General features: G+C 40.2%; 1 protein-coding gene across 1 annotated transcript in view; it reads right to left on the minus strand.

Annotated features, from left to right (window-relative positions):
* Window positions 1-9882: 9882 nt before the first annotated feature.
* Window positions 9883-27491, minus strand: part of mtmr2 (myotubularin related protein 2) — a 124167-nt gene continuing 106558 nt past the window's right edge. The window contains exons 13-15 of the mRNA XM_068034040.1: window positions 21285-21398; window positions 14021-14197; window positions 9883-10688 (exon numbers count right to left, since the gene is read on the minus strand). Of these exons, the coding sequence (XP_067890141.1) occupies window positions 10527-10688; window positions 14021-14197; window positions 21285-21398 (453 nt within the window). The 3' untranslated portion in view covers window positions 9883-10526. The remainder of the gene's footprint in view (window positions 10689-14020; window positions 14198-21284; window positions 21399-27491) is intronic.

Raw genomic sequence — 27491 nt, forward strand, 5'->3', positions numbered from 1 at the left:
TAAAGGAGGCAATTTTCTTTGTAGATAACCTTCTTCATACAGAATTAACATGTATAGGAAATAGGCCTTGAAGGGAAGAAGTAAGTGGAAAGTAGACCTGCATTTTCCATAACATTGGCCCAGATCTTCCTGTCACCATAACAGTGAGGCTAATGGAACTTCATAAATGGTACAGCAACTTCAGGCAAACAAGTTGCTGTCTGAGTTATGTTGCTCTGCCGTTAGCTTTGCAAAAATGGCATCTCACTGGCTCACCATTGAAATGCATTGAATGGCACAAAGCTACTGTACTTGCATAGTAGATACAAACTAAATTTGTCACGGACAGTTGTCTGAACCATTCCAGTCTAATTATCCTTTTAACGATGTGGCAAGTTTTAATTACTACCAACCTTTCTGGCCTTGAAAATTCACTATTAGAAGCATGGAGTCTCATTGCTTCAGGTTTTAATTGAGATTTTTTAAAAAAGTAAAATTTTAAATTACTTTAAAACAAAACTCTTCCTTTGTGTCTCTTTTCTCAATCCAATCTTTCCTTATTTCGTTCTGTACCCGACGATGTTGAATTCACCCACTCTAATTTACACTTCCTTCTCAGTCCTTGCATGGTTACTCTCACAATCCTTTAATCTTATTGGTTAAGGAAATGCACAGTTGTTTGCCCTGTTCACTCAGGTCCCGGCTGCCATTACCCTTGCTGCGACTTCATCAACTCGCACTTCCAGTAACTTGCCAGTCAAGAAAATGTAAAAACCGAAATGTACATGGGCAAGTCCAACTAGTGGCAGATGCCATTAGATTCCTTCCTACAGCAAAATCTGGACCACATTTATTTTTTGTCATTCATTTTCGGGATTTTAAAAACAAAATACATTTTTAAAAAGACTAAACACCAGTACCAATGCCTGAAATAAGCTTATGAAAATAACAGACCAAGCACAAATATTTTAAAATTTGAGGGCCAGAGATCATGTGTCAATTCAGAAACCTTTAAAGGTTACATTGGGCAGAAATATATCCACTAGGATTAGAGTTTAGGAAATGGCAAAAGCAGAGTGTTAATCTTTCCTATTGTTAAAATAAACACTCCAATTGGTGGTACTAACTGCTTTCATTTCCTGACCATCGAGAATATTCCACTCCAATAACAAAGGAAAATAAGAGAAGTGTAAATGCTATGATGAGCCAACTCTGTCTTTCAGGGACTAGACTATTACATTGCATTGTATACAATTGTGCATTGATTAAGGAAGTGGACTAACAACCCGGAGGTCATGAATTCAAATCTATGACAATTTGAAGAACTGAATTCAATAATCTGGTAAATCATGACCTAGCACTAGAAACAATTACCACAAAAACTAAATTATTATAAAATCCCAACTAGTTCACTAATGTCTTTCAGGTGTTACCATCAGGTGAGGAGGGGTCGAAGGCTTCTCTCTTTTCCCTCTCCTTGTTTGACCACAACAGGTTTAATTCTTTTTTTAAAACAGATGAACTGGCCAGTGCAGTAGGTCTTTGATTACTTACCTGTCTGATCATAAGAACAACTAATCGTACAGATTTTCTTGAGTTAACAAAGAAAAAGGTTAACTTTATTGTACTTAAACCGAACTAAGTAAAATAAACTATGCGCCAACTTTCACACGCACTAGAGCTTCTCACACACACACAAATAGGTCAGAGTGGGGAGGGGTAGATTGGTCGAGTTAGAGTCCATAGAGAAAAAAGGTACATTAGTCCATGGAGTTTGGTGATTTGGCTGGCTTCTAGCTGAATTCGGTGGTCTCGAGGCTTTTAGTTTGAAGTGATAGATCCGGTGGGTCTCTTGGAGACAGCGATGTGGATGATTTCCTCCAAAGGGGTTACTGATTGTAGCTGGAGTATGCAGAGATGGTCAGTCAGCAGGCAGGGTTTGAAGCTTACATGCTGGAATGGAGAGAGGGACTCCCCTGCTGGAATCTGCACATGTCAGAGTCCAGATGCTTCTCAACCTGCTACAGAGAAACACCAGCTTAAAACCACAGATTGGGGGGGGGGGGGGGGGGGGGAAAGACTTGTCACGAGTCACCCAGTGATTCGAGCATGGTAGCAGTGCATTTCTTCTTGCTCAAAAGAACAGGCAGTTCCCTTAAACTTGGTTCATGCTGGGACAAGAAGACATTTCATCTCCACCGCACAGGCCTTGAAATGTAGGATACAGTGTTTCAAATTAAGTGGCCATCCTAAGCTGCTAGCAAAGTCATCTTTTATCTGTTCCATTTTAAATCTCTTTAAAAAATATAAATTCAGGTCTCCAGTCAGTGGTTTAAAGAAAATTATCATTCAACAAAGCACGCTGGCGTGACACAGGGAAGAGAATTTGCTGCCCCAGCCCATCACTCAAGTCCACACTATGTAGTTGCTCTTAATGCCCTCTGAAATGGCCTAGCAACCCACTCAGTTGTAACAAACGCTACAGAAAGTTGGCAGTCCACACAACCATCTTCTCAGAGCAACCAGATGCAGCCAAACTATTCTTGCCCATATCCTGAACTTAAAAAAAAGACCTTTTGTTATCGAGTTTGCATCAGGTTTCTGTTATCAAGAAATCCTACAGTTGGAATTTAAGTGGTCACTGGGAAGGATCTATGACACTTAATGCATAACATGATAAACCGGAATATGGAATCAACCAGAATCAAAACCAAAGATAAATTGATTGGAACCAGGTCAATTGAATTACAACTTATACAAGCAAATATCATCCAAAAGAAAATGGTACAGAACTAATCAAAGGGATGAATTAAAACTCAAACTTAAAGAAAAAACATTACAGGACGGCTTCTAAAGTTGGGATTCATGCAGCAATTTAGTGATGCAAAAAGATAACTGGAAAGTCGGCATTAGGGCTGCTATCAGGAACAAAGGGACTAATGTTCAGAGAAAGACCCTAATATACAAGAAAACAGAGGAAGGATACCTAACAAGGGAGATGCTATAATTAAATTGCTTAGGCATTAAGTAGGCATTACCCTCAGACACAGCAATACACTCCTGACATTTAGAGGTTAAACAAATGAGAACAAAAGGTATTAACTTTTGGTATTATCTTTCTCAGTTTTTGAATATAGTTCATCATTCATTGACTACACTTGCACTGTTAATTTTTTAATCTAAAGTTCACAATGGGAGGCCACTGAAGAGTGAGCTGTCCTCTGCAGCTGATCATGGTTACTACAGACTCTGCATGCTAAAAATAGCCTTCTATTCTCCACACCAAAATCCCTCTACTTCATTAATAAACAAAGCTGAAAAAAGGGAAAAAAACATAAATCATTACTTAGCTCATTCACACTAAAAAGGATATTTTGATCACAAAAACTTTGCAAAGAAACTTGCTTTATTGTACATCCATAATATACTGAAATACAAACTCTATTAGGTAATTATTTGCTGGACTTTTCACCAGTGTTCCAAGTACAACTAGCTTTCATGGCTTACTAGGTGGGATTGTTAACTTGATCACACATTTGGTTTATTATAGAAAGGCAGAATTTTAAGTAGGTTTTAATTCGGTCAGTTTGTTGAAAAAAGTGTAGGAAAAGACACTGCACATTATCTACCACCTGCAAGCCTTTATTAGAATACTATAGCAGCACATAAAGAACACAGTTTTAAAATATACAGTGCACTTTTTAAACTACTTACTGCTCAGTTAATTCATGGATATCTTAAACTCACAATCAGTAATGGTATTTAGCTTTATTGTCCTTGCAGCTCTCGATTCTGGGAACATACAAGAGTAATTTCATCTGCAGCCAGTGGAATTCCAATGATATACACTGAAATGAGTGAAGAACAATGAGCAATAAACTGAATAAACTAAATAGAAAAGGTGCTTTTTACTTCTAGAACAGTCAAACATGAGCACGAACGATGTCTAAATTTTCTATCCAAGCCAAAAATAAAGCACCCTTGCTGTGAGAATTTACCGTTCAGCATACTAAGTGGAATAAAAAAGTTAATCCTGAGCATTATTTCATTTAAACTTAACTGAAGGACAAGAGAACATAGGTACAAACTGACAAATGACAATTTTGAGACTGATAACAGAAAAAACTTCATCTAAATGTGCGACTAATCTTCCGGTTATGGCAGTGGAGGCAAAAACTCTGGACTTATTCAACAGATGATCATACATTTCTACGGTGGGTTGAGCTAGATGGGCAAGTGATAGTCTTCAAAAATACTTAACATTATGATCTTTGAATAGTTATGCCCATTTGGATTTAGCTGCAGCATATTTAAAGGGCTAATGTTTTATTTTATCCGACAATGAGTCTAGAGATCATGACCCAAGCATAAAAATATCTTGGCACAATGCATTTGGTTAGGATTCAACAGCACGAAAGAAAAGGTTTACATGAAATATTAAGATAGAATTCAGATTTAATTTTTCAGCTGGATGTAGGCAATTTAGTAGCCAGCACAGTAATTATGCATATGAACTTCAGTCTACACCAATGAAGAATTACCAAGGAAAAATGCCAGGTCGAAGATTAAACAACTATGTAGCTTTTTAAAAAAACCTGCATATGCAAGGAAAATTCAAGAAAAAATATAGTGCTAAGAAAATATCGCTCTACATTAATTTCAGTTTTCTGACAATAATATTTGCATAGACTAAGCATGTGTTCCTTATTTAAATGCATAGGTAATTACCCAGGGCATTACTATGAATCACTACATTACAATGCAAGAAGAATCCAAGATGTTATTTTATGTCCATTAACCAATTATGAAAGCTGTGTGGTTTACAGGTGAGTTTTTCCAACTTACGTATGCAGCATTGCTATTACCGAACAGGTAACAAAATCACTACTTTCCTGCAATGTTTTTGATAAATGAACATTGATGTTTGTGATTCCTTTTCTAAATTCAGCTTGTAATTCTGAATTTTCTCCCATCCTCCGCAGAACCCCCCCAACCCCTATGGAAGCTGTATACACAATTTTCAACTGTGCTGTCTTAAAAAAAAGTTCCATGGAGTTAGTAGTTTTTTATATGCTAGTGTATGGCAAACTCCAGAAAAAGCTCCCCCCACCCCCGACTTACCCTTAACAATTTTCTTGTCTCATGTTAACAGTTCCATAGGCAACAGTGATACTGCTTTACTTTGCTCAGGAAGTCAGCATTCATTAATGTTGGATGGTTATCTGACCATGGTGGCCATCACAGGCAAATGCAGTCCTGTTCTCGTTCAGAGTCTACATATGTGCAGTACTAGCAGGGATCATTGGGTAGTGATGAGCAGTGGTGATCCTGATCGATTTATCCCTCTTTAACCCAAGGACGCTGAGCATAATTGCAATCACTTCACTGCTCTGAGTCAAATCAGCCAACTCAACACAGAGAACAGCAGAACAAAAGATCATCCTGGTCTGTGTGGCTCAGGTAATCAAGAATGAATTTGTTGAGCAATCAGAGGATTTAAAAAAAAATCTAATTAATTAGAATTGACCATTAATAAACAAGTTGCATCATGGTGACTTACTGCAGATTCCTTTCAGGATAACAACATTAACAAATCTGCAACAGTGCAATGTCCCTTTATTTGAATGAAATCTGAAACTTATGGATCTTTCACACAAACTTTTGTAATATGGAACTACTGCATGGATACAAGTTTATGAATATTAAATTATACAGCACTTAATAGCGGTCGTTGGTATTAAATTATATCAATATAATGAGCAGTCAGAAGTTTTAGTTCAAGTGAACTTTATATCTATACAACAGTAGGGCAAGGGAATTTCATTTGTTTTAATGCCATTACCAATGCTCAATTTGATCCAGAATTAGACATCTAAAGATGCAGATTACTAATAAATAGCAACTGTAAGTTGCAATATCCCAATAAAAATGCCAAATGCTCGACAACATTGGGAACTAGACTTAAACTTATTTTCATTTAACCATGCAGCCAAGGTGTTTTATTATGTTTGTAACCACAGAATCACAGGGGGCAATTGAACCACTCCCCGCACCCCCCCCCCCCCTCCCCCCACCACCTCCCAAAACGGATGAGCTAGGGTCGGGTGGAATGTTAAAATATAAAAAAACTCAAAGTTGCACACAAGAGGCCTCAAACTTCCAGTTTTAAGAGGCAGGCAGCCAACCTGCTCCAGGACGCAGTGTGCTCATTTCAATATTTTAACGCAGTTCCATGCCTCTGATTTCATCTCTCTTCCAGCTTTAACGCTGGCCGCCTGTGTTTCCTCAGTCTCAGGAAACCCGGCAGCTAAAGGAAGATGAGGACTGCTACATGGTCGAGGCATGTGCTTTTCCAGTACTACTTGTGGGCTAGGCGGAGCAAGAGGGCTTCTCCCCGGCCCACCAAACAAACTTGTTCAATCACAACACCTGGCAAGCATACCCTTCTCCCCTCCACTGTGATCACCAACCCACCCAACCTATCTCCGACCACCTACCATCACCCCCTACCCCTCCAAACCACAATGTACCCAACCCTCCTCGCAATCGCCAACCCCAACAGCAGAAGATCTATCTGCCCTTGGGCTGTGGCCTCTTCTGGAGTGTTTCCCACTGAACCGGGAACTAAGACTGTCATCAGGCTGGCTTCCAGCTTCGCAACCAATTAAAAAAGTATCAGTACTCTATGGAGTTAAAATTCCACAATGTTGACCAATGCTCCTTCCCCGGCTTGGAAATCCCGCCCCAATAAATAATGGGGCTATACTCTCTAACAGCAACTCAAACTTGCTGCCAGGATACAAGTTCAGTTTTTGTCCTTTCTTCCTCCATTCCTCTTCTCCCCATCATCTATTTTTAAAGATGGCTTTCACTGGCAAAACAAATTTGAAATCTTTTGCTGACAATAAAATTAAATAATAAAGCCTAATGCGCTGGGGGTTGTGAATCTTTCTTGCAACATTTTGATTGTACACTTAGCACAACACAGTATCCACTAGCATTAAGTCAGCTTAACCTTTTAAAAGTGTAAGAAATTGAGTTGAAATGTTTCAAGTTTTTGACTCCTCATTCAAATAGCTAAATCGACTACAATAATCTGTTTAGAACAGAACACTACTGAACTGAAATAATGCCCTTTAAAGTTATTTACAGCCTGAAATTCTAATTGCTAGCACAATGTTTGTAGCCGAGGCAGCCAAATAAGTTATTTGATATATTAAATTTAACACATTCTCACAAAAACATAACTACTTATGTAGAAAACTTCGATAACATTAAAAGAAAAATACAGATAAATTATAAATGCAAGTGTTTGTTAGTGCTTGCTCCTAAAAGGTATAAATAGAACAGAATTCCAGCTTGGACTGTAAAATGACTCTCTCAGTCTATCTATCTTAAGACCATTAAAATCAATTTCTGGCACCAAAAGACACAATCTTCCAAACATATAATTTAAGTGAGAAAGTATTTACTCAAAAGAACCACTAATTGCCCAGAAATTAGTTTTTAGTCTAAAAAATTTACACATTTCCCCATAAGCTTCTAATCAATTACAATGCACGTTACAGCCTAATCTGTACTGCAACATACAAATCACATCCTGAATATTTCACTTTGACAATAAAGGTTGATCTAGACAGAAAAAGTAGAATATCAATTTAGTTTTTACAATTTTAAACATGCTTTAGCATCAACAAAAGGCAAAATACAGGAAGCCTGTACGTCAAGTATCTGAAATTATTTCTTTGCTACTAAAAGGAATGCTACTGCAGCTTTTATCAATCATCTAGGTGACATTGAATCAGATTATTTTTAGCCATTTTTAAAATTTATTGAAAAAGCCTGCATCCCTGAACCAATAAGCTATATTCTGAGTAAGATCCGAAAGGAATGGATATTTAACTGTTTTATCTGGTCTAATTTAGACAAATAGCAGTTGTAATCCTTGCATCCATGACAATGAAGTAAAATGTAACAATTAAAAATTTCAACTGAAGATTCAGAGAATTTAAACATTGTTATAACAATTAAAATAATCCTAAAATATATACTGCCCCTTCAGAGGGGGCACAGCTGGATTACAACATATATTATACAGCACCTTTAACATAGTAAAATGTCCCAAGGGGTTTCACTGCAGCATTATAAAACAAAATTTGACACAGAGCCGCATAAGCGGATATTATGGCAGGTGACCAAAAGCTTGGTCAAAGAGGTAGGTTTTAAGGAGCATCTTAAAGGAGGAAAGAGAAGCAGAGAGGTGGCGAGGTTTAGGGAGGGAATTCCAGAGCTTCCAGTTGCTAAAGAGCCTTCACTGCACTGCTGATGATGTAGCAATGTGAATAACCTATAACATTGGTAACAGACTCATATCAGCCGACTAAATGCTGGAATTATATAGAGTATACAAACTTAAAAGAAAACTGTGCTAATCAATCTTGTACCTAAAAAGTGAAATTACTGCTTTTCATGAAGCATCCATAACTTGGCATGAATTTAACCTGAAACAAATATTTGGAGAAGGGATAGTCACTTAGCAAAATTTTCAGTTCTAACACAGACTGGTTTAATTTGAATAGTTTATATAGAATATATGGCACAGAAACAGGCCATTCGGCCCAACCAGTCCATGCTGGCGTTGATGCTCTACTTGAGCCTCCTCCCATCTTTCCTCATTTAAATCTCAGCGTAACTCTCTATTCCCTTCTCCCTCATATGCTTGTCTAGCTTCCCCTTGCTTAAATGCATCTATACTATTCACTTCAACCACTCCCTCTAGTAGCGAGTTCCACATTCTCACCACTCTTTGGCTAAAGAAGTTTCTTCTGAATTTCCTACTGGATTTCTTGGTGACTATCTTACATTGATGGCCTCTAGTTTTGCTCTTCCCCAAACATTCTCTTTGTATTCATTCTATCAAAACCTTTCATAATTTAGGAGGTCACTCCTCAGCTGCTTTTTTTCAAGAAAAAAAGAGACCCAGCCTGTTCATCCTTTCTTAATATGTATTCACACACCCCTTTCTGGTATTATTCATTGTAAATCTTCTCTGCACCCTCTCCAGTGCCTTTATATCCTTTTCATAATATGGTGACCAAAACTGCATGCAGTTCCAAAAGATTCGATCACACATCCATTATCAGTGCTTCATCTTCTGAAGTACAGAACAGATGCACACAGAAGATACATCACTGCATAGGGTAGGTTATAAAATTTCTGTCAATAATCCCTGAAAGCACAATTTCTGTGTATTAAATTACTCTGAATAGAAGCTGTGCTATATAATGCAGTGTTTTTGTCTTTGTTGTACCTGAATAATTTTGTTCCTGAATTTCAGATTTGGTTTTGATTTTGAGGGTAAGTAATGGTGAACCAGTTATATAAAAAAGATGCAAGCAGTTTACTTCCTACACTGCAAGCTTTGAGTTTTACAAACTTTACTTCACTATTTTCCAGTTTATTCACAAGATACCAAATATTTTACATAACTAAACAATTTTCTAACTTCAAAATGTAAATATGAAAATACTTCAATTAAACAAGTGAAGTGTAGGTCTTTTTTTCCAAGCCTTACTTTAAAAACACTTCTATTCAAGTATATTAATATGCTCAATGTCAGATTAAACAGAAGATTCAAGGAGACTGGCAGTTAATAGAAATAAATCAAGATGACACTAGTTGCATATCTCATGAGCACTGCAATGATGACAAGTGGTTTAGTCTGTGGAAACCCAATATCCATAAATTATACAACATATATTTGTTGATTAGAAAATACCATACTTTGCCTATCATTTTAAGCAGATCAACCTTACCAGTGCAGATTTGAACTGAGCTTGCAGTGCGAAATCAACGGCAATAGTTTGTGTGAATACCAAAATAGCAATTCGATTTGGATAAATATAAATTTAATAAGAATGGCCATTTATTAAAATAAGTTGCAGTGAAGAAGTAAACAAGTCTACACAGCACACATTGGGTAAATGGCCATCTTCAAACCCAATCAACTGCCCCATTCAAGAGTCATTCTTATCCTTTTTAATAGCTTTTCATTTACATTTTATCGAATATATGCATCAATAAATTCTTACCCAGCAAGTACTTTGAGTGATATCCTCCTGGTTAAGAGGAGGGTATGGGAAGAAAACTTGTACATGACAATTGACTGTTGGTGTTATAGTATCAAATTAAAGAAAGCTAACCAGTTTAAAACATACAAGCACACTGGTTATTTCCTGTAAGGTTTAGTGTTAATCTTAACATGAATTCTAAGAATAATAGTTAAAACTTGTCAGTGCAATAAATATGGTCCATTTGCAAATGGACAGACTACTTCATAGTCTATTCGCTTGGAACAGTTGAATTATTTGCCTGCAAATGGCAAATAAGTGCTACATTTGCTCATACAAAAAAATGGCAAATACAATTTACACCTGTTCATATATGCTTGGCTGTGTACATGCATGAATTTTTCTTCAAGCATTAGAAGACCATTGCAAAAATTGCCTTTGGTAGCTATTAGATCCTTTAAAGAACTAATTTGATTTTCAGATGACAGTCTGTACAGGTGTAACAGAACGTGAAGGCGAGCCAGCCTTCTCTGATGAGGAAGCTGACTTGTTAGAAACTTCGCGCTGTAATTCTTCCACCTTTTTCTGAAGCTCTGCTCGTTTTGCTAAAAGTTCCTTGTAACGCTGATGAATAGGCTCCTGTATTCAAAAAGAAAGTGATTAAAATGGAGTAGAACTTGCTTTTGTAGTCACCTTTTGACAATATTCATATATTAATTAATAAATAGAAATGGCCCTTTTTATCCTTCTGAAATTAAGAATGTGATGTACTGTTTATATTAGCAAGATTTAGAACTGCTTTTTATTAAAGATATGCCATTACTGCAATTACAGAATCTTTTGCTGTAAGCCATTCAGCCCATCAAACCTGTATTGGCTCTTTGAAAGAGCTGTCCAATTAGTTTCAGTCCCCCACTCTTTCCCCAGAGCTCTGCAAATTTTCCCTTTTCAAGTACAAATTGACTCCTGACAACACAGTGGCCCACTGCGTCATCAGAGCGTTGCAAGATGTGCACATGCACAAACGTCTCCGACTCTCAGTGAGATGCTGTGCATGTGCAGCCTACGTCTTGTCAGGACAAACTGGCGCATGTGCGGGAAAATGTCATTGCGTAACGCCGTCATCGCGTATCCGCACCTCCCACTTGGCACCTCTCAATAGTGTCTCCATTCACCCGAACAGAATCCCACTCCCTCCCACCATCCCTGCTTCAATCACCGCTTCACCCCGCTCGATCCCCGCCATGTTGCTGCCTTCCCTCAGCCCCTTGCTCCCCCCGCCCACCTCAGCTACTCGCTCCCGCCCCACCGGTCACTCTCTTACCCTCCTCGGCAGTTCCCGCCCTCGAAGCTTTCTTCCCACCCCACTTCCCCACTGGCTGCTTACCCCCCTCAGCTGCATGCTCCAGACCTTGCCACTCCTCCCCCCAACTCCCTTCGGCCAATTGTTCTTATGAAAATTGCTGTACTATTTTGGGCTACAAAGGCATTCTAATTCTTCAAAAGTTTTAAAAATACAATTATTATACCGTTACGATCAGGTGAGGGGAGGTCGCAAGGCACCCCTCTTGTCCTTCTCCTTGGTTGACCGCAACAGGGTTTATTCCTTTTAAAACAGTGGATGTGCTTACCACTACAGCGAGTGTTTTACCTTTTATCTTTGTGATCGTAAAAGAACCAGACAGGTTTTCTTGAGTTTTCACTTAAAATTTATTGTACTTAAAATCTAAACCCCATCTAAGTAAAATAATAAAACCACACTAAACTTTCACTCACGCACACAAGAATCGCACACACACAAATAGGTTACAGAGTGATGAGGGATTGTTTGGGGTTGGATTAGAGTCCAGAACAAGTAAAAATAATATAGTCGGTGGGGTCTGGTAATTCAGTTGCCTTCTGGCTGAAGTTGTGGTTCCGAAATCTCTGGCTGGTGGAAGTACTTTGCAGCTGGCCCATCTGGTTCGGGTTTTTCTTGGCGATGGAGTTGTAAGTGGCTTTCTTCCCCGGGGTCTCTGTCTGTTGCAATGGTAGACTTGGATGTTCCAGAGTCGCAGACAGGTTTCAAAACTTGCAATATATCTGGAGAAAAAGGAGAGACGCATACAGCCCCACTGGGGTCTTGTCTGGTTAGCACTCGAAGCTGGTCTCCTTCCAAAAGACTGCTAGTTTTTCACAGATGGGGAGGTAGTCACATGATTGTCCAGTGTTCTCATTTGCAATTTAATTAGATTCAAGTCTAGGAATTCTCAATCTCTCTCGGAGCTCATTGTTTTAATGTTTACCCCCTAGAGGTATGTCTCCACGGTTAATGTTCCATGATGGCTTCGAATGTTTTGCCATGAGAAGTGAAGCTGTTAGCTGATTCTAAATTCATGAGGCATTGTTCTAGTCATGGCTAGCTCAGACATCGTCTCTCCTTTGATATCTTGATGTGTAAGGTGGCAGCCATTTTTAGCTGTCTAGCAATGACTTTTATCAGTTTCTTTCTGTCTCGTGTTTTTAAAAGATTAATCCAAGTTTCCAACTGATGGATTAAAAATCCTCATCTGGCACAGCATGTTTTCTTGACAATATTGATACCAGCCCAGGAGGGACTTCCCATATTTAATATCAAATTCAGGGAACAAATCTTTGACCAAACCAGAAAGGTTTCACTTACGTTCAACAGCAGGTTAGCATGTTAACTTAACCAGGTCTGGTGAATTTAATTCTTTTGTACTTCTTATTATTTCCAGTTTTCATCCCAAATAATCAATAATAACTTTTACTGGATTATGTAAATATTAGGTTACAATGTACTATTTTGGCCACCAAACTGATAACTGACTATTAGACTGGAAGATTTGAGCACAACATTGAATTTTTTGCCAGTATGTATAAGCTGCAACATGAATTTAAGTAGCACCTTTAACAAACAAAACAGCGTCAAGGTGCTTCACAATCTGACAACAATGGATGCCAAACCACAGGAGGAGGCATCAGGAAGGGACTAAAAGCTTGGTTAAAGAGGTGGGTTTTAAAGGACAATAGGAAGATTTAGGGAGAAAATTCCAGAGCATAGGGCTTAGATGGCTGAAAGGAAGATTATCAATGATGGGGTGAGGTGAGTGGGGGATGGACCAAAGAGCTGGAGGAGATTAGAGATAGGGAAGGGCAAGGTCAAAAAAGTATATAAACCCATAGGTGCGACTTTTCAATTTGAGGTGTTTGGGGACCAGAAGCCAATGCAGGTCAACGATCACAGAGGTGATGGATGAGAGACTTGGTGTGGGAAAGGATATGTACAGTAGAGTTTTGGATCAGCTGAAGTTTACGGAGCATGCAAGATGGAAGGCTAACCAGCAGAATAGTCGAATCATGAGGTGGCAAAGGCATGCATGAGAGTTACAGCAGCAGATGGGCTGAGGTAGGGGCATTGATGGATGGTCTTAGAAGTGGAAATATTTGATCATTGTACAAGGTCAGAAACTCAGCTCAGGGTCAAATTGAATACCAAAGTTGTGAATGGTCTAGTTGAACCTGAGACGATGGCTGGGGAAGGGGATGAAATCAGTTGAGACAGTATGGAACTGTAAGTTATACAAGTTGTAACAGATTTCTGCCACTGTTTTAAATATTTTAGACTTTTTTTTTTTTAAAAGTGCCTAATTTTTAAAATTATTTTTAATATCAACCATTTGGCATTACATGAGCAAGATGCAAAACATTAATTATATAATTTCCCCTTTAAAAATGAAAGTGAAACAATAATTAGGATACTGAATTTTTGAAACACTTTTGAACACAAATCCCTCCTTAGTTTTCAAGCCTGATGCACTTTCTTTCATACAGCACTCAAAAGAAGATTTGATAAACATTCTAGATAGCAAATGGTTCAAAATAACACAATAATCTTCACAAAAAAGTATTTGTGTTATCCATCAGGTTCAATATTTACACAATTAAACCAAAACAGGCAAAGTGGTTACCTGTGGTCTCATCCTTGGGTTCCAACGGATGTAATAGCCAATCCAGAGCTCTAGATGGCGCATGCTTGCCACAGGATACAACACATGGTTATAGTAATTCACATGGAGGGGATTGATAAACTCCTCCAGCTGGCTGTTTATGTAAGCCCATAATGAAATAGTACTTTTTTGCAATCCCTGCAAAATAAATTCAGGTTACATGTCGATTTTGCAGGAAATAGATTTCCTACTGCATGTTTTCCTGGAAAATTACATCATTTACCTTTACATATTGTCTTTGTAAACCACTGCAAACTCAAATGATAACACAGCAACACCGTTGCATACATTAGTTACCAACCTAAATTTTCTCTGTGCTAACTGTCTTCTATGCTCCTACATTTCAAAAGTATTTTGTTGGCTGTAACTCATTTTGGGAAGTCCTGAAGAAATGAAAGGTAGTATATAAATCGAAGTCTTTTTTTTAAACTAGCTCAATATCCAAGAATTAACTTGCAATTTTCTTCTCAAGTTGCTGTACCTCATTTGGGAGCAGACAGCGAGTTGAGCCCAATTACATCCCCACCTGCCATCTACACACATGCACTTGCCAGCAGAGATCAATGGATGGTGATCAGGATACTGTGCAAGAGGAAAGTAAAGATAAACCTGTACAAAATGTTAGTTATCCCCCAGTTACAGAGTACGGCATGTAGTTTTGTGCACCCATTTATAAAAAAGACAATAAAGCCATAGTGGGTATGCATCCTAGATTCACGAGGATCAGGGATCAGAAACCATGGTTATGAGAAGTGTTTTTTTTATTCGTTCGTGGAATGTGGGCATCACTGGCTAGGCCACTATTTATTGCCCATCCCTAATTGCCCTCGAGAAGGTGGTGATGAGCTGTGATACTGGGACTATTTTCTTTGCAACAGAGAAGACTAAGGAGATTTAATACATTTTCAAAATTCTGAACGTTTAGATAAGAGTGAAAAGGAAAAAACTATTTCCTCTGGTTGGGGAGTCAATAGCAGGGATCAATTTAAAAGCATTACTTCAAGAGAGTGATGAGGAAAGACTAGGAGTAAATTCTTTATGGGGGGACTTCTGGAGCATGAAATGCTATGTCACAGGGGGTGATTGCATCTTCCAAGAATAAATTGGAAGATGAAGATACAAGGCTATGGTGAGAGTGAGATTAGTTTTAGATTGTTCTTCCAAACAGCCAGCATGATGAGCCAAATGGCCACATTCTGTGCTGTAAATCTCTACGGTTCTATTAATATTGGACTGTTTACAGACTAAAGTCAGCAGGAATCAAAGCTAAGCTGTGGATGTGCTGTAGTAATTGGCCAAAGGAAAGGAAGCACAGGTAGTTTAAGGGAGGTTAATGAATGAGGTCCCCCATGGGCCCTGCCGAGTTCCCTCTTGTTCTTTGCATATATAAACAAATTCACAGTTACAAAGCAAAGTAATTAAATTCATAGGGCAACACCCCACCCCCGCTCCACCCCAAGCTGGGTGGGGTGGGCGGGGGTGGTGTGGAAGAGACTGGGCTGCTGCTCATAGTATCATTGTACTGTTCTCCACTAAGTGGGGTAAATAAGATTGGTGAGTTACAGGCGCAGATTGCCATGTGAAAATATGGTATTGTGGTTATGACTGGATATTAAATATTCCTGGATACAAGGTGTTCAGGAAAGATAGGAAAAGAAGAAAAGAGGGAGGGGTGCGGTATTGATTAAGGAGAACCATTGCAGTGCTGGTGAGAGGGGATATCCCAGAGGGGTCAAGGACAGAATCTATTTGGTTAGAGCTAAGGAACAAAAAAAGGTGCAATTACATTGTTCGGTGTAGTCTATAGACCACCAACTAATGGGAAAGATGTGGAGGAACAGATTTGCAAGAAAATTACAGAGAAATGCAAGAGTTATAGAGTAGATAGAATGGGGGACTTTAATTATCCGAATATAGGCTGGGCTAGAAGTCGTATAAAGGGCAGAGAGTGGCACGAGTTCCGAGAGTGTGTTCAGGAAAAGTTTCTACACCAGTTATATTTCCAGTCCAACGTGAAAGGAGGCACTGTTAGACCTGGTTCTTGGGAATGAAGTGGATTAAGTATCAGCAGAAGACCACTTAGAGGGCAGTGATCATTGTATCAAAAGGTTTCGGTTGACGATGGAAAAGGACAAAGAACAATCCAGAGTAAGAATAATTAACTAGGAGAAAGCGAACTTCAATGGAGTAAGAATGGATTTGGACCAGATAAATTGGAACCAAAGGTTGATAGGAAAAATGGCATCCGAACAATGAACTCCTTCAAAGAGATATTTCGGGCATAGTCAAGGTATATTCCCACAAAAGGGAAAGGTAGGACTAACAAATCCAGAACTTCCTGGATGACGAAAGAGATAGAAATTAAGATAAAGAAGAAATGTGCTTATGACAGATATCAGGTAGATGATACAACGGAGAACCAGGCTGAACATAGAAGATTCAGAGGGGAAGTGAAAAAGCAAATAAGAGAAGCAAAGAGAGAATATGAAAAGAGACTGGCAGCTAAGATAAAAGGGAATCCCAACAGCTTTTATAGGTGTAGTAAAAGGGTGGTAAAAGGAGGATTGGGGCCGATTAGGGGCCAAAAAGGGGGCCTATGCATGGAGGCATAGCTGAGGTATTAAATGAGTATTTTGCATTTGTCTTTCCAGGGAAGAAGATGCAATCCAGGTTACAGTGAACGAGGAAGTAATTCAGACACTAGAAGGGTTTAAAATTGATAAGGAGGTATTGGAAGGCTGTCTGTACTTAAAGTCGATAAGGCACTGGGACCAGATGAGATGCACCCAAGGATACTGAGGGGAGAGTGAAAATTGCAGAGGCACTGGCCATAATTTTCCAGTCTACTTTAGACCAAGGGGTGGTGCAAAGATATGCCCAGCAACTATAGGCCAGTCAGTTTAACTTCGGTGGTGAGGAAACTTCAAGAAACAATAATTCAGGACAAAATTAACAGTCACATGGACAAATGCAGGTTAATTAAGGAAAGCCAGCACGGATTTGTCAAAGGAAAATATGTTTAACTAATTTGCTGCAGTTTGTTGAAGAGGAAACAGAGAGGGTCAATGAGGGTATTGCTGTTGATGTGGTGTACATGGATTCCAAAAAGCATTTGATACAGTGCCACACAACAGACTTGTGAGCAAAGTTATAGCTCATGGAATAAAAGGGACAGTAGCAACATGGATACGAAATTGGCTGAGTAGGAAACAGATAGTAGTGGTTAATGGATGTTTTTCGGGCTGGAGGAAGATTTGTAGTGGAGTTCCCCAGGTGTCAGTGTTGGGACCCTTGCTTTTCCTGATATATATATTAATGACCTAAACCTTGGCGTCCAAGCCACAATTTCAAAATCTGCAGATGATACAAAACTTGAAAGCATTGTGAACTGTGAGGAAGATTGCGTGGAACTTCAAAAGAACACAGACAAGTTGGTGGAATGGGTGGATAGGTAGCAGATGAAGTTCAATGCAGAGAAATGAATATAAAGGGCACAATTCTAAAGGGGGTGCAGGAGCAGAGGGACCTGGATGTATGTGTGCATAAGTCATTGAAAGTGGCAGGACAGATTGAGAGCGCGGTTAATAGAGCATAGTATCCTAGGCTTTATTAATAGATGCATAGAGTACAAAAGCAAGGAGATCATGTTACGGTATGAAGCACTGGATTGGCCTCAACTGGAGCATCCAGTTCCGGGCACTGCATTTAAGGAAAGGCATTGGAGACAGTGCAGAAAAGATGCATGAGAATGGTTCCAGGGATGAGGAACTTCGTTTACAGGTAGATTGGAGAAGTTGGGACTGTTTTCCTAGGAGAAGGCTGAGAGGAGATTTGATAGAGGTATTCAAAATCATGAAAGGTCCAGACAGAGTAGATAAGGAAAAACTGTTCCCACATGTGAAAGGATCAAGAACAAGCAGGCACAGATTTAAGTTAATTGGCAAAAGTAATGGCAACATGAGAATAAACAATTTCACGCAGCAAGTGGTTAGGATCTGGAACACAGTGCCTGACAGTGTGGTGGAAGCAGTGTCAATCGAGGCATTCAAAAGGGAATTAGATAGTTATCTGAAAAGGAAGAATGTGCAGGGTTAAGGGGAGAAGGCAGGGGAATGGCACTAAATGAATTGCTCACTCAGAGAGTCGATGCAGACACGATGGGCCGAATGGCCTCCTTCTATGCTGTAACAATTCTGTGATCTAAGATATGCTTACAAACTCAGTACTTTCTGCTATTCTGGTGCATTTGGAGAAAAATTAATTTGTTGATGCTGTAATCAATTCCGATGAAATGGAAGGAAGGCTGCTCGATCTATTACGACTTCTCTGCAACTCAAATCAGGATTGAATGCTTGAATTGGTGCAAACTGCTGGACCTCAGTCACAGAAAAGCTACTTTCAGTTTACAAGACGTCAGCTGGCCACCTCTAGTATAAAGTAATTGGGAATCCCTTGGATGGATTTCCTCAGGCAATGTACTATTTTTGGTCTGCTTCTGCTTGAGAGATGTACATTACAAAGACAGTGTATATGCATTACGTACAGGGATAGGGACCAACATGTTGCACCACTGACTTTGACCACGGATATGGGGGCAATTAATCTGTATATAAAGTGTATAGCCAACTTAATGTCATCAAAACAGTCCGATTTAAAACCCATTTCTCCCTATTTAGTGAGATACCTGGCATTGTTTTGCTTGCACAAGAAGTCAATGGTTGCCCACACAATTGATGTAGTGATGTGGAGAATTCGGATAGATGTCTACATCTATCAGGAGTGATCTTCATCTCTTTCTCTCCTACTCTTTCTCTCCACCCTCCCCGCCCTTTCCTCTCCCCACTTTGTTCACCCACATGATTCCGCAGGGATCAGTGCTGGGACCTTTGCTGTTTGTAGTATATATAAATGATTTGGAGGAAAATGTAGCTGGTCTGATTGGTAAGTTTGCGGACGACACAAAGGTTGGTGGAGTTGCGGATAATGATGAGGATTGTCAGAGGATACAGAAGGATATAGATCGGTTGGAGACTTGGGCGGAGAATTGGCAGATGGAGTTTAATCTGGACAAATGTGAGGTAATGCATTTTGGAAGGTCTAATGCAGGTGGGAAGTATACAGTAAATGGCAGAACCCTTAGGAGTATTGACAGGCAGAGAGATCTGGGCGTACAGGTCCGCAGGTCACAAAGTGGCAACGCAGGTGGATAAGGTAGAAAAGAAGGCATGCGGTATGCTTGCCTTCATCGGTCGGGGCATAGAGTATAAAAATTGGCAAGTCATGTTGCAGCTGTACAGAACCTTAGTTAGGCCACACTTAGAATATTGCGTGCAATTCTGGTCACCACACTACCAGAAGGACGTGGAGGCTTTGGAGAGGGTACAGAGGAGGTTTACCAGGATGTTGCCTGGTCTGGAGGGCATTAGCTATGAGGAGAGGTTGGAAAAACTCGGATTGTTTTCACTGGAACGACGGAGGTGGAGGGGCGACATGATAGAGGTTTACAAAGTTATGAGCGGCATGGACAGAGTGGATAGTCAGAAGCTTTTTCCCAGGGTGGAAGAGTCAGTTACTAGGGGACATAGGTTTAAGGTGCAAGGGGCAAAGTTTAGAGGGGATGTGTGAGGCAAGTTTTTTTTACACAGAGGGTGGTGAGTGTCTGGAACTTGCTGCCAGGGGAGGTGGTGGAAGCAGATACGATAGCTGCGTTTAAGAGACATCTTGCCAAATACATGAATAGGAAGGGAATAGAGGGATATGGGCCCTGGAAGTGCAAAAGGTGTTAGTTTAGGCAGGCATCAGGATCGGCACAGGCTTGGAGGGCCGAATGGCCTGTTCCTGTGCTGTACTGTTCTTTGTTGTTGTTCTATCCCTCTCTCTCTCACCGCACTCCCTCCCTCCCTCTCCTCCCCAGTCTTGCACCTTCTGCTCCCAGTGTCTCCCCCCCTCTCCTCCCCAGGCCAGTGCTCATTTAAAGGGCTGCCTGACTCTCAGCTCCCTCAGCACCACGCCTCTGGCTGTCTGCTGGCCCACTCCCTCGTTGTCCCTCCCCCTCTCTTGCTCCACATCTCCCCCTCCCCTTCTGCACTCAAGGCCGGTGCTTGTTTAAAGGGCTGCATGACACTCAGCGTGCTCCTTTAGTGCCACACCGTGCCTCTGACTGTGTGCTGGCCCACTTCTTGCTCTCCCCTCGGCCTGCCTCTCCCTCCTATTAAAGTGTACATTAGGTGGAGGTGAGACCTGAACTACGCAAAACAGCAGGGGCGGCCGATCCCAACATGCCTGCGCCACAAACCCACCAATCAGCACACCCCCTGCCCGGGCAGCCCGCTGTCTGTCAGAGACACTGAGCAATCACAGACAGGCAGCTGCCATCCATCAGACGCAGGTCTCACCTCCACCTAATGTACACTTTAATAGGAGAACTGTCAATCAAAGCCAAGCCCGCTGTCAGTCACAAAGGATTGGTGGGCCAGATAGAAATCTTCGGCGGGCCAGACTCTGGCCGCTTGGTTATTTTAAAACACAAGTTTAAAGGCTTGGAGCAAGACATTTTAAAGTACGATGGACCTCAAAATTTTTACCACAATGTTCGTGTACAGACATGTTGCCGACCCCTGATAACATTGTGGCTCCATTCACTATAACGGAGCATGATATTTCAGGCTGGTGAGAGAGCAAATCGAGAGATGTTATCCTGTTTCTTCAGTGTGGAATGAGTCAGAATTGTTACATACTCCAGCTTAAAGGGCTTTCCAGGGTTGGATGTCTCTGGACTATCTAGTCTGGACTGTTAGTCTAGTCCAAAATGCCACACACACATATGGACCACCTTTAACCTACAGTACAGCAGTATTTAAGGGAAGAGATCAGCACACCAGAGCCCAACAAATTATTTAATGGATCTCAGTATAATTCTATTAGTGTAAACAGAAAAACTATTTGAGAATTGCAATATACACCATGGTGAACTATCTGTGGTGAATGTTACATAGAAAATGCACCAAAATCAGTTCAAAATTTATGTATTGTGAACTTCTATAGTAGCTATTCAAGAAATATCAAAAACACAACAATTGTATATGTATTACATGTAATTTTGGTTTATATTTTTGAACATGCTTCAATGATTCATATCACACTATTACAATGATCAAGTAATATTACACCATAACTAATGAGGCTAAATTAACACATGAAATTTGATTATATTGGTCAGACTCACCTCTTTTGCTCTTTGTTGTTCACTGTTAAAAAGGAATGTTCCAAACAAACAACTATACAGATGGTCAAGAATGGTTACAAGGAAGAACTCATTAAACTCAAAGGCTGTTGGGAACTGAGGAAATAAAAGTGATCAAAAATTCAATTTAAATTGGCTGATGTAAAAATATACAATAACTGAACCAAAAGCTGAACATGTAAATTGGATACAGACCTAAATTGGAAGGAAAACAAATCTGTGTCACACTATCCTATTTCCATTTGTTTCGGAATAAACACAAAATCCATTTCAGGTTCAGAAATCTAATAATCATCTCTAAAATTTCATTTCAAGTTTTTGGTTTTAATTTTTCGTTCCATTCAGTCGTTTGTTTTTTAATACTAGTTGGGACAGTTCATGGATTACAGCAAGAATAAACTCAAACCTTTCAGGGAAAGGGAGAATATTTTGCATACTCCCTCCATCTTTGATTATATCCTTAATTTTTGTCCATTTTCATTTGGTTAAAGAGTGATCATTTCAAGCTGCTCTCGTTGCATAGGTTCCATCAATTTTTATAGTATTTTCATAGAACTGTTCAGCAGCTTGTGCTACTCAAACTGAGGCATGGGTAGAATTATTGCCTGCTGAAGTATGGGGGACCACTTCTGTAATGTGAATCACAGGAACAGTTTAGAAGGGGAAACCCAAAAGGAGTCCAAAAAAAGAGCCTCTTTAAAAATGCCCTGTCTTTTATAAAAGACTTGAAATGATATTGTGTCTAAAATTAAACTCAGAATTGAATAGGACATCAAAGCTACAAACAGCCTGGTTCAGGCACAGGCAATGGCTGGGGAGGGGAATGGAATCAGAGGCAAGGGAGTGAAGTGTGTTATGGTGGGGGTTGGAGATGATGGTTTTCAGTTTTCACTTGAGCGGAGGACTTGACTCTTCCAAGACTCCATGTCGGACAAGCTCTTTAACAGTGCAGAGATAGCTGGGGGCAAGAGATATGGTAGATCCATGTGACATTAGTGAACATCTGAATGCTGACTTGGAAGTGATATTACTAAGGGCAACAGTGAGAAAGAGGAGGCAGTCATTTGTGAATACTTGGAGGACTCCAGAAACTAACAGTAAAAAGAATAGTGAAGTTTCAGCTGCATTGGCTAGATTTGGATCGACAGGACTGGAACCAGGAGAAGGCAGTCCCACAGAGGTGGGCAATGGAGGGAAGATGGCATGGTCACCCATGTGGAATTGCTGTGAAGCAGTTGAGTACAAAGATGGATAATACACTACAGTCACAACCTTAGAGGATGTTGTACGTGACTTTAATTAGAGCTGTTTCTGTGCTTGAGAAGGGCAGACCAGAATGCAGGAATTCAAAGCACTGTGAAAGGTAGCAATGGACCTGAAGGTAATAACATGTTGAAGGATCTTAACTAGGAAAGCAAGGTTGGAGCTGGAGTGATATTTGTAAAGATTAAAGGATAAAGGAGTAGATTCACTGAGTAGCCTGGGATTAAATGTGTCCTCCAGGATACCTTGGAATAGGGAGTGATTTTGACTGAGGAGAGTAAAGCATGGTAGTACTTGATGTGGAAGATTTGGCAGTGAATGGCTCAGGCTTGTATGCTACTACATTCGGGTTTGCATTCCTCTGACTTAAGGTAGCAAAGATGGGTATTGTACCATAGGGAACATCAGGGGTGGAAAATGGTAATGTTTTTGTTCAGAACAAAGATGTTACAGAGGTAAGGGAACAACTAAACAAACTGATCATAGTGACAATGTCATGATTATTGGAAGGACAAAGGCAAGGGTTTAGAATTCAAAAGAGATCATGGCTGATCGTCTAATTCAATATCTTGTTCCTGCTTTCTCCCCTAATCCCTTGATCCCTATGGCATTAAGAAATTTATCTGCTTCTTGAATATATTTAACGACTTGGCGTCCACTGCCTTCTGCGGTAGAGAATTCCACAGGTTCACCACCCTCTGAGTGAAGAAATTTCTCCTCATCTCGGTTCTAAATGATTTAGACATGAATATAGGAGGTATGATCAGTAAGTTCGCAGGTGACACGAAAATTGGTGGTGTCATAAATAGTGAGGAGGAAAGCCTTAGATTACAGGATGATATAGATGGGCTGGTAAAATGGGCAGAGCAGTGACAAATGGAATTTAATCCTGAGAAGTGTGGGGTGATGCATTTTGGGAGGACTAACAAGGCAAGGGAATATACAATGGATGGTAGGACCCTAGGAAGTACAGAGGGACCTTGGTGTACTTGTCCATAGATCACTGAAGGCAGCAGCACAGGTAGATAAGATGATTAGGAAGGCATATGGGATACTTGCCTTTATTTGCTGAGGCATAGAATATAAGAGCAGGGAGGTTATGATGGAGCTGTATAAAATGCTAGTTAGGCCACAGCTGGAGTACTGTGTACAGTTCTGGTCACCACACTATAGGAAGGATGTGATTGCACTGGAGGGGGTGCAGAGGAGATTCACCAGGATGTTACCTGGGCTGGAGCATTTCAGTTATGAAGAGAGACTGGATAGGCTAGGGTTGTTTTCCTTAGAGCAGAGGAGGCTGAGGGAGGAACCTGATTGAGATATACAAAATTATGAGGGGCATTGATAGGGAGCAACATTTTCCCTTAGCGGAGGGGTCAGTAACCAGGGGGCATAGATTTAAGGTAGGGGCAGGAGGTTCAGAGGGGATTTGAGGAAAACAATTTTCACCCAGAGGGTGGTTGGAATCTGGAACGCACTGCCTGAAGAGGTGGTAGTAGAGGCAGGAACCCTCACAACATTGAAGAAGTATTCAGAAGAGCTCTTGAAATGCCATAGCATACAAGGCTACGGGCTAAGTGCTGGAAAATGTGATTAGAATAGATAGGTGCTGGACGTTGGCACAGAAAGGATGGGCTGAAGGGCCTGTTTCTGTGCTGTATAACTCTATGACTCTAGAGATTTGATATGGTGAATAGGGTAAGTAGAGAGATTGGTGGAGGAATGGGAGATATGGATGGTAAGGGAGACAAATACATAATTAGATAATTTAAATAATTAGAGATAACCTTGTCAGAGATTGATACCAAAGCTGCAGAGGAGCCATGAGGTTGAGTGTCTGTCCAACAATACAGGCAGTGGATTTTATATCAAAAACGAGCTTCAGGGAGGACAAAGGTAGCGAATTCAGAGATGAATAGGCTAGGGGAGTTGAAATCAAGGTTGAGGAGCTGCTCAATGCAGAGGCTAAGAGAAGAGACAAGAAAGGACATCTCACAGAAGACATCAATGTGGGGCTGGAAGATGTTGGTAAGCAAGGATTTTAGATAAAAAGCATGATGAAGGAAAAACGTGAAGTGCTCAAAAGGAGCAAGTACTGAGGAAGAGGCCAAAGTGTAACTTAGAAATGTGGGCCATGCTTCCACCACAGTGATTTAGAGGGGGAAGATGGTGAAAAGTATAGCCGGGTTAGAGAGGCTTCTGTATGGGGAAAGTCACCATCTGTAAACCATGTTTCTCTTGGTGTCGGCATGTCAAAAAATGCACAATGAGGCTATGGATGGCAAGGATCTTGTTTTCCTTATTTACTCTATTGAACCCCTTCATGATTTTGAACACCAATATCAAATCTCCCGTTAACCTCTATGCTCTAAGGACAGCCAGCCCAGCTAACATAAGAAATAGGAGTAGACTATACAACCCATTGAGCTTGCTCCACAATTCAACAGCCCTGCACATTCTTCCTTTTCAGATAATAATCCAATTCCCTCTTGAATGCTTCGATTGAACCTGTCTCCACGACACTCTCAGACAGTGCATTCCAGATCCGAGCCACTTGTTGCGTGAAAAGGTTTTTCCTCAAGTTGCTGTTGCTTCTTTTGCCAATTACTTTAAATCTGTGCCCTCTGGTTTTCAATCCTTCCACCAATGGGAAGAGTTTCTCCCTGTCTACTTTGTCCAGACCCCTCATGATTTCCAATATCTCTAACAAATCTCCTCTTAACCTTCTCTTCTCTAATCTATTGTTACATGCGAGGAGGGAGGAGTGCACTGTTTATTCTAGTTCCACTGCTCCATGGGTCACAACATATATTTAAATTTTTTCCCACTTACTGATAGTCAATCATAGACTCTTTTTTTTATCCCAGAATAAAACACACCAACCAATTTCTTTAATAAACACAAAATTAACAGTAATGAAGTAAAACATAAACACACAGATTGAAATACTAAAGTTCCCTTTTTACCTTAGCCACACACACACACAGTTATCCAGAAAAATAAAGGGATTTTTGTTTTTAGAGCTCTATTACAGACAAAAAACGCGGGCTGAAAACATGCTCATTCTTGAAGAAACAGCACATATGTTGTGCTCCAAAATTGGCATAAACGTAGTATACTCCGAGTACACGTGGACGGGTCACTGGGATCTTTTAGAGCACTTTTCAGGTGGCGCTGAGAATTAATTTAGCAGGCTTTTCTTCAAAGACAGGAGACGAGACGAGTTGAGAGAGTGGACTTCTCAGCGTCTTTTAGAGAGGTGCTGGAAAGCTGAGCTGGGTTGTGGTCTTCTCTCCTTCCTGGGAAGTTCTCTTCTCCTTGGAAGTTCTCTCCCTTTTGATACAGTTCAACCCCAACTCAAAATAATTCAAAAGTGAAACCGACAACAGATGGTCAACCTTTTGAACCACATTAATCTTGACCTGTCACTTATTTGTAAACAACTTCTCCAGGTGTCCAAAGTTCTCTGTTGTTTATTGAGCTGGAGGTCAGGTGGCTTTTCCCTCACAAGGCCTCTAAGTGACACTTTTAAAAAACATTTCCAGGGACTGTTTATCAAAATCAAGTGGCCTTTACATGACCCCCTTTGAAAACCCCGAAGTTTAACATTTCTTCAATCTTTCAAAAATGAATCCTCAAAAAATATATTTAACAAAACAGAGGAACTTTCATAACACCTCCATCCCTGGATGAATGAAACGCCATTTTTAAATGTGTTTCATTACAAAGTGTGGAAAAAATAGATGAAAATTTTAAAACACACTTTCACATCATACTCATTCACTGTTTTCTTGTAGCTAATACAGTTCTGCTTTGAGTTATCTAAGTGCAAAGATGGTACAAAGCAAAGTTAGATGATAGAAAAAGCATCTGCAATCACATTATTTTGTCCTGCAATGTGGATAATCGTTAAATGATAGGGCTGTAATAGTAAACTCCATCAGAATAATCTAGCATTCCGGTTTTTGATTTTTTCCACAAAGGCCAGGGGTTTATGATCGGTATATACCAGTGTCTCTCTGTAGTCATGGCGGACTCAAACCTCAAAATGCCCAAGAGCCAATAACAGGCCTAGGGTTTCCTTTTCCACTGTTGAATATCTTTTTTCGGTGTTGATTTAGTTTTTTCGAAAAGTATCCCACTGGCCTTTCTATACCTGATGCATCGTCTTGTAACAGGACTGCACCAGGTCACTAGCATCAATTGCTACCTTGAAGGGTTTAGTGAAATTTGGAGCAGCCAACACTGGTTCATTAATCAAAATGGCTTTCAGCTTCTCAAAAGATGCTTGGCACTCCCCTGATCACAATACCTTGGTTTTCTGTAGTCAATCTGTCAGTGAAACAGCTATGGCACTGAAAGTTGGGACAAACTTTCAGTAGAAACCACACATCCCCAAAAATCTCATGATTTCTCGCTTTGTCTGAGGGGTAGGGAACTTCACCAATACTTGTACTTTCGCTGTTCTTGGCAACACTTGTCCTTGCCCTACTATATGCCCGAGATAGGTCACTCTCGCTTTCGCAAATTCACTTTTGGCAAGGTTTATTACTACATCAGCCAATTGTAATTTTCTAAACAGAGCTTCTAGTTGTCGCAAGTGGTCCTTCCAAGTGTCACTGTACACCAGCATATTATCAAGGTAAACTATACAGTTAGAAATACTGGCTACCACTTGGTTCATTGGTCTTTGAAAGGTTGCTGGGGCATTTTTTAGCCTGAATGGCATCACTCGGCATTGGAACAGACCTTCCCGTGTGACAAAGGCTGATATTTCTTTAGCTCAGGGTGTTAAAGGAACTTGCTAGTATCCCTTTAACAAATCTATTTTTGTAAGAAACATGGCACTGCCCACTAGGTCAAATACAGTCTTCCAAGCGAGGTATTGAGTAGGAGTCTGCCTTTGTTACCGCATTAACTTTTCTG

The sequence above is a fragment of the Heterodontus francisci genome, chromosome 6 (assembly GCF_036365525.1).
Source record: "Heterodontus francisci isolate sHetFra1 chromosome 6, sHetFra1.hap1, whole genome shotgun sequence".
Taxonomy (NCBI): Eukaryota; Metazoa; Chordata; class Chondrichthyes; order Heterodontiformes; family Heterodontidae; genus Heterodontus; species Heterodontus francisci.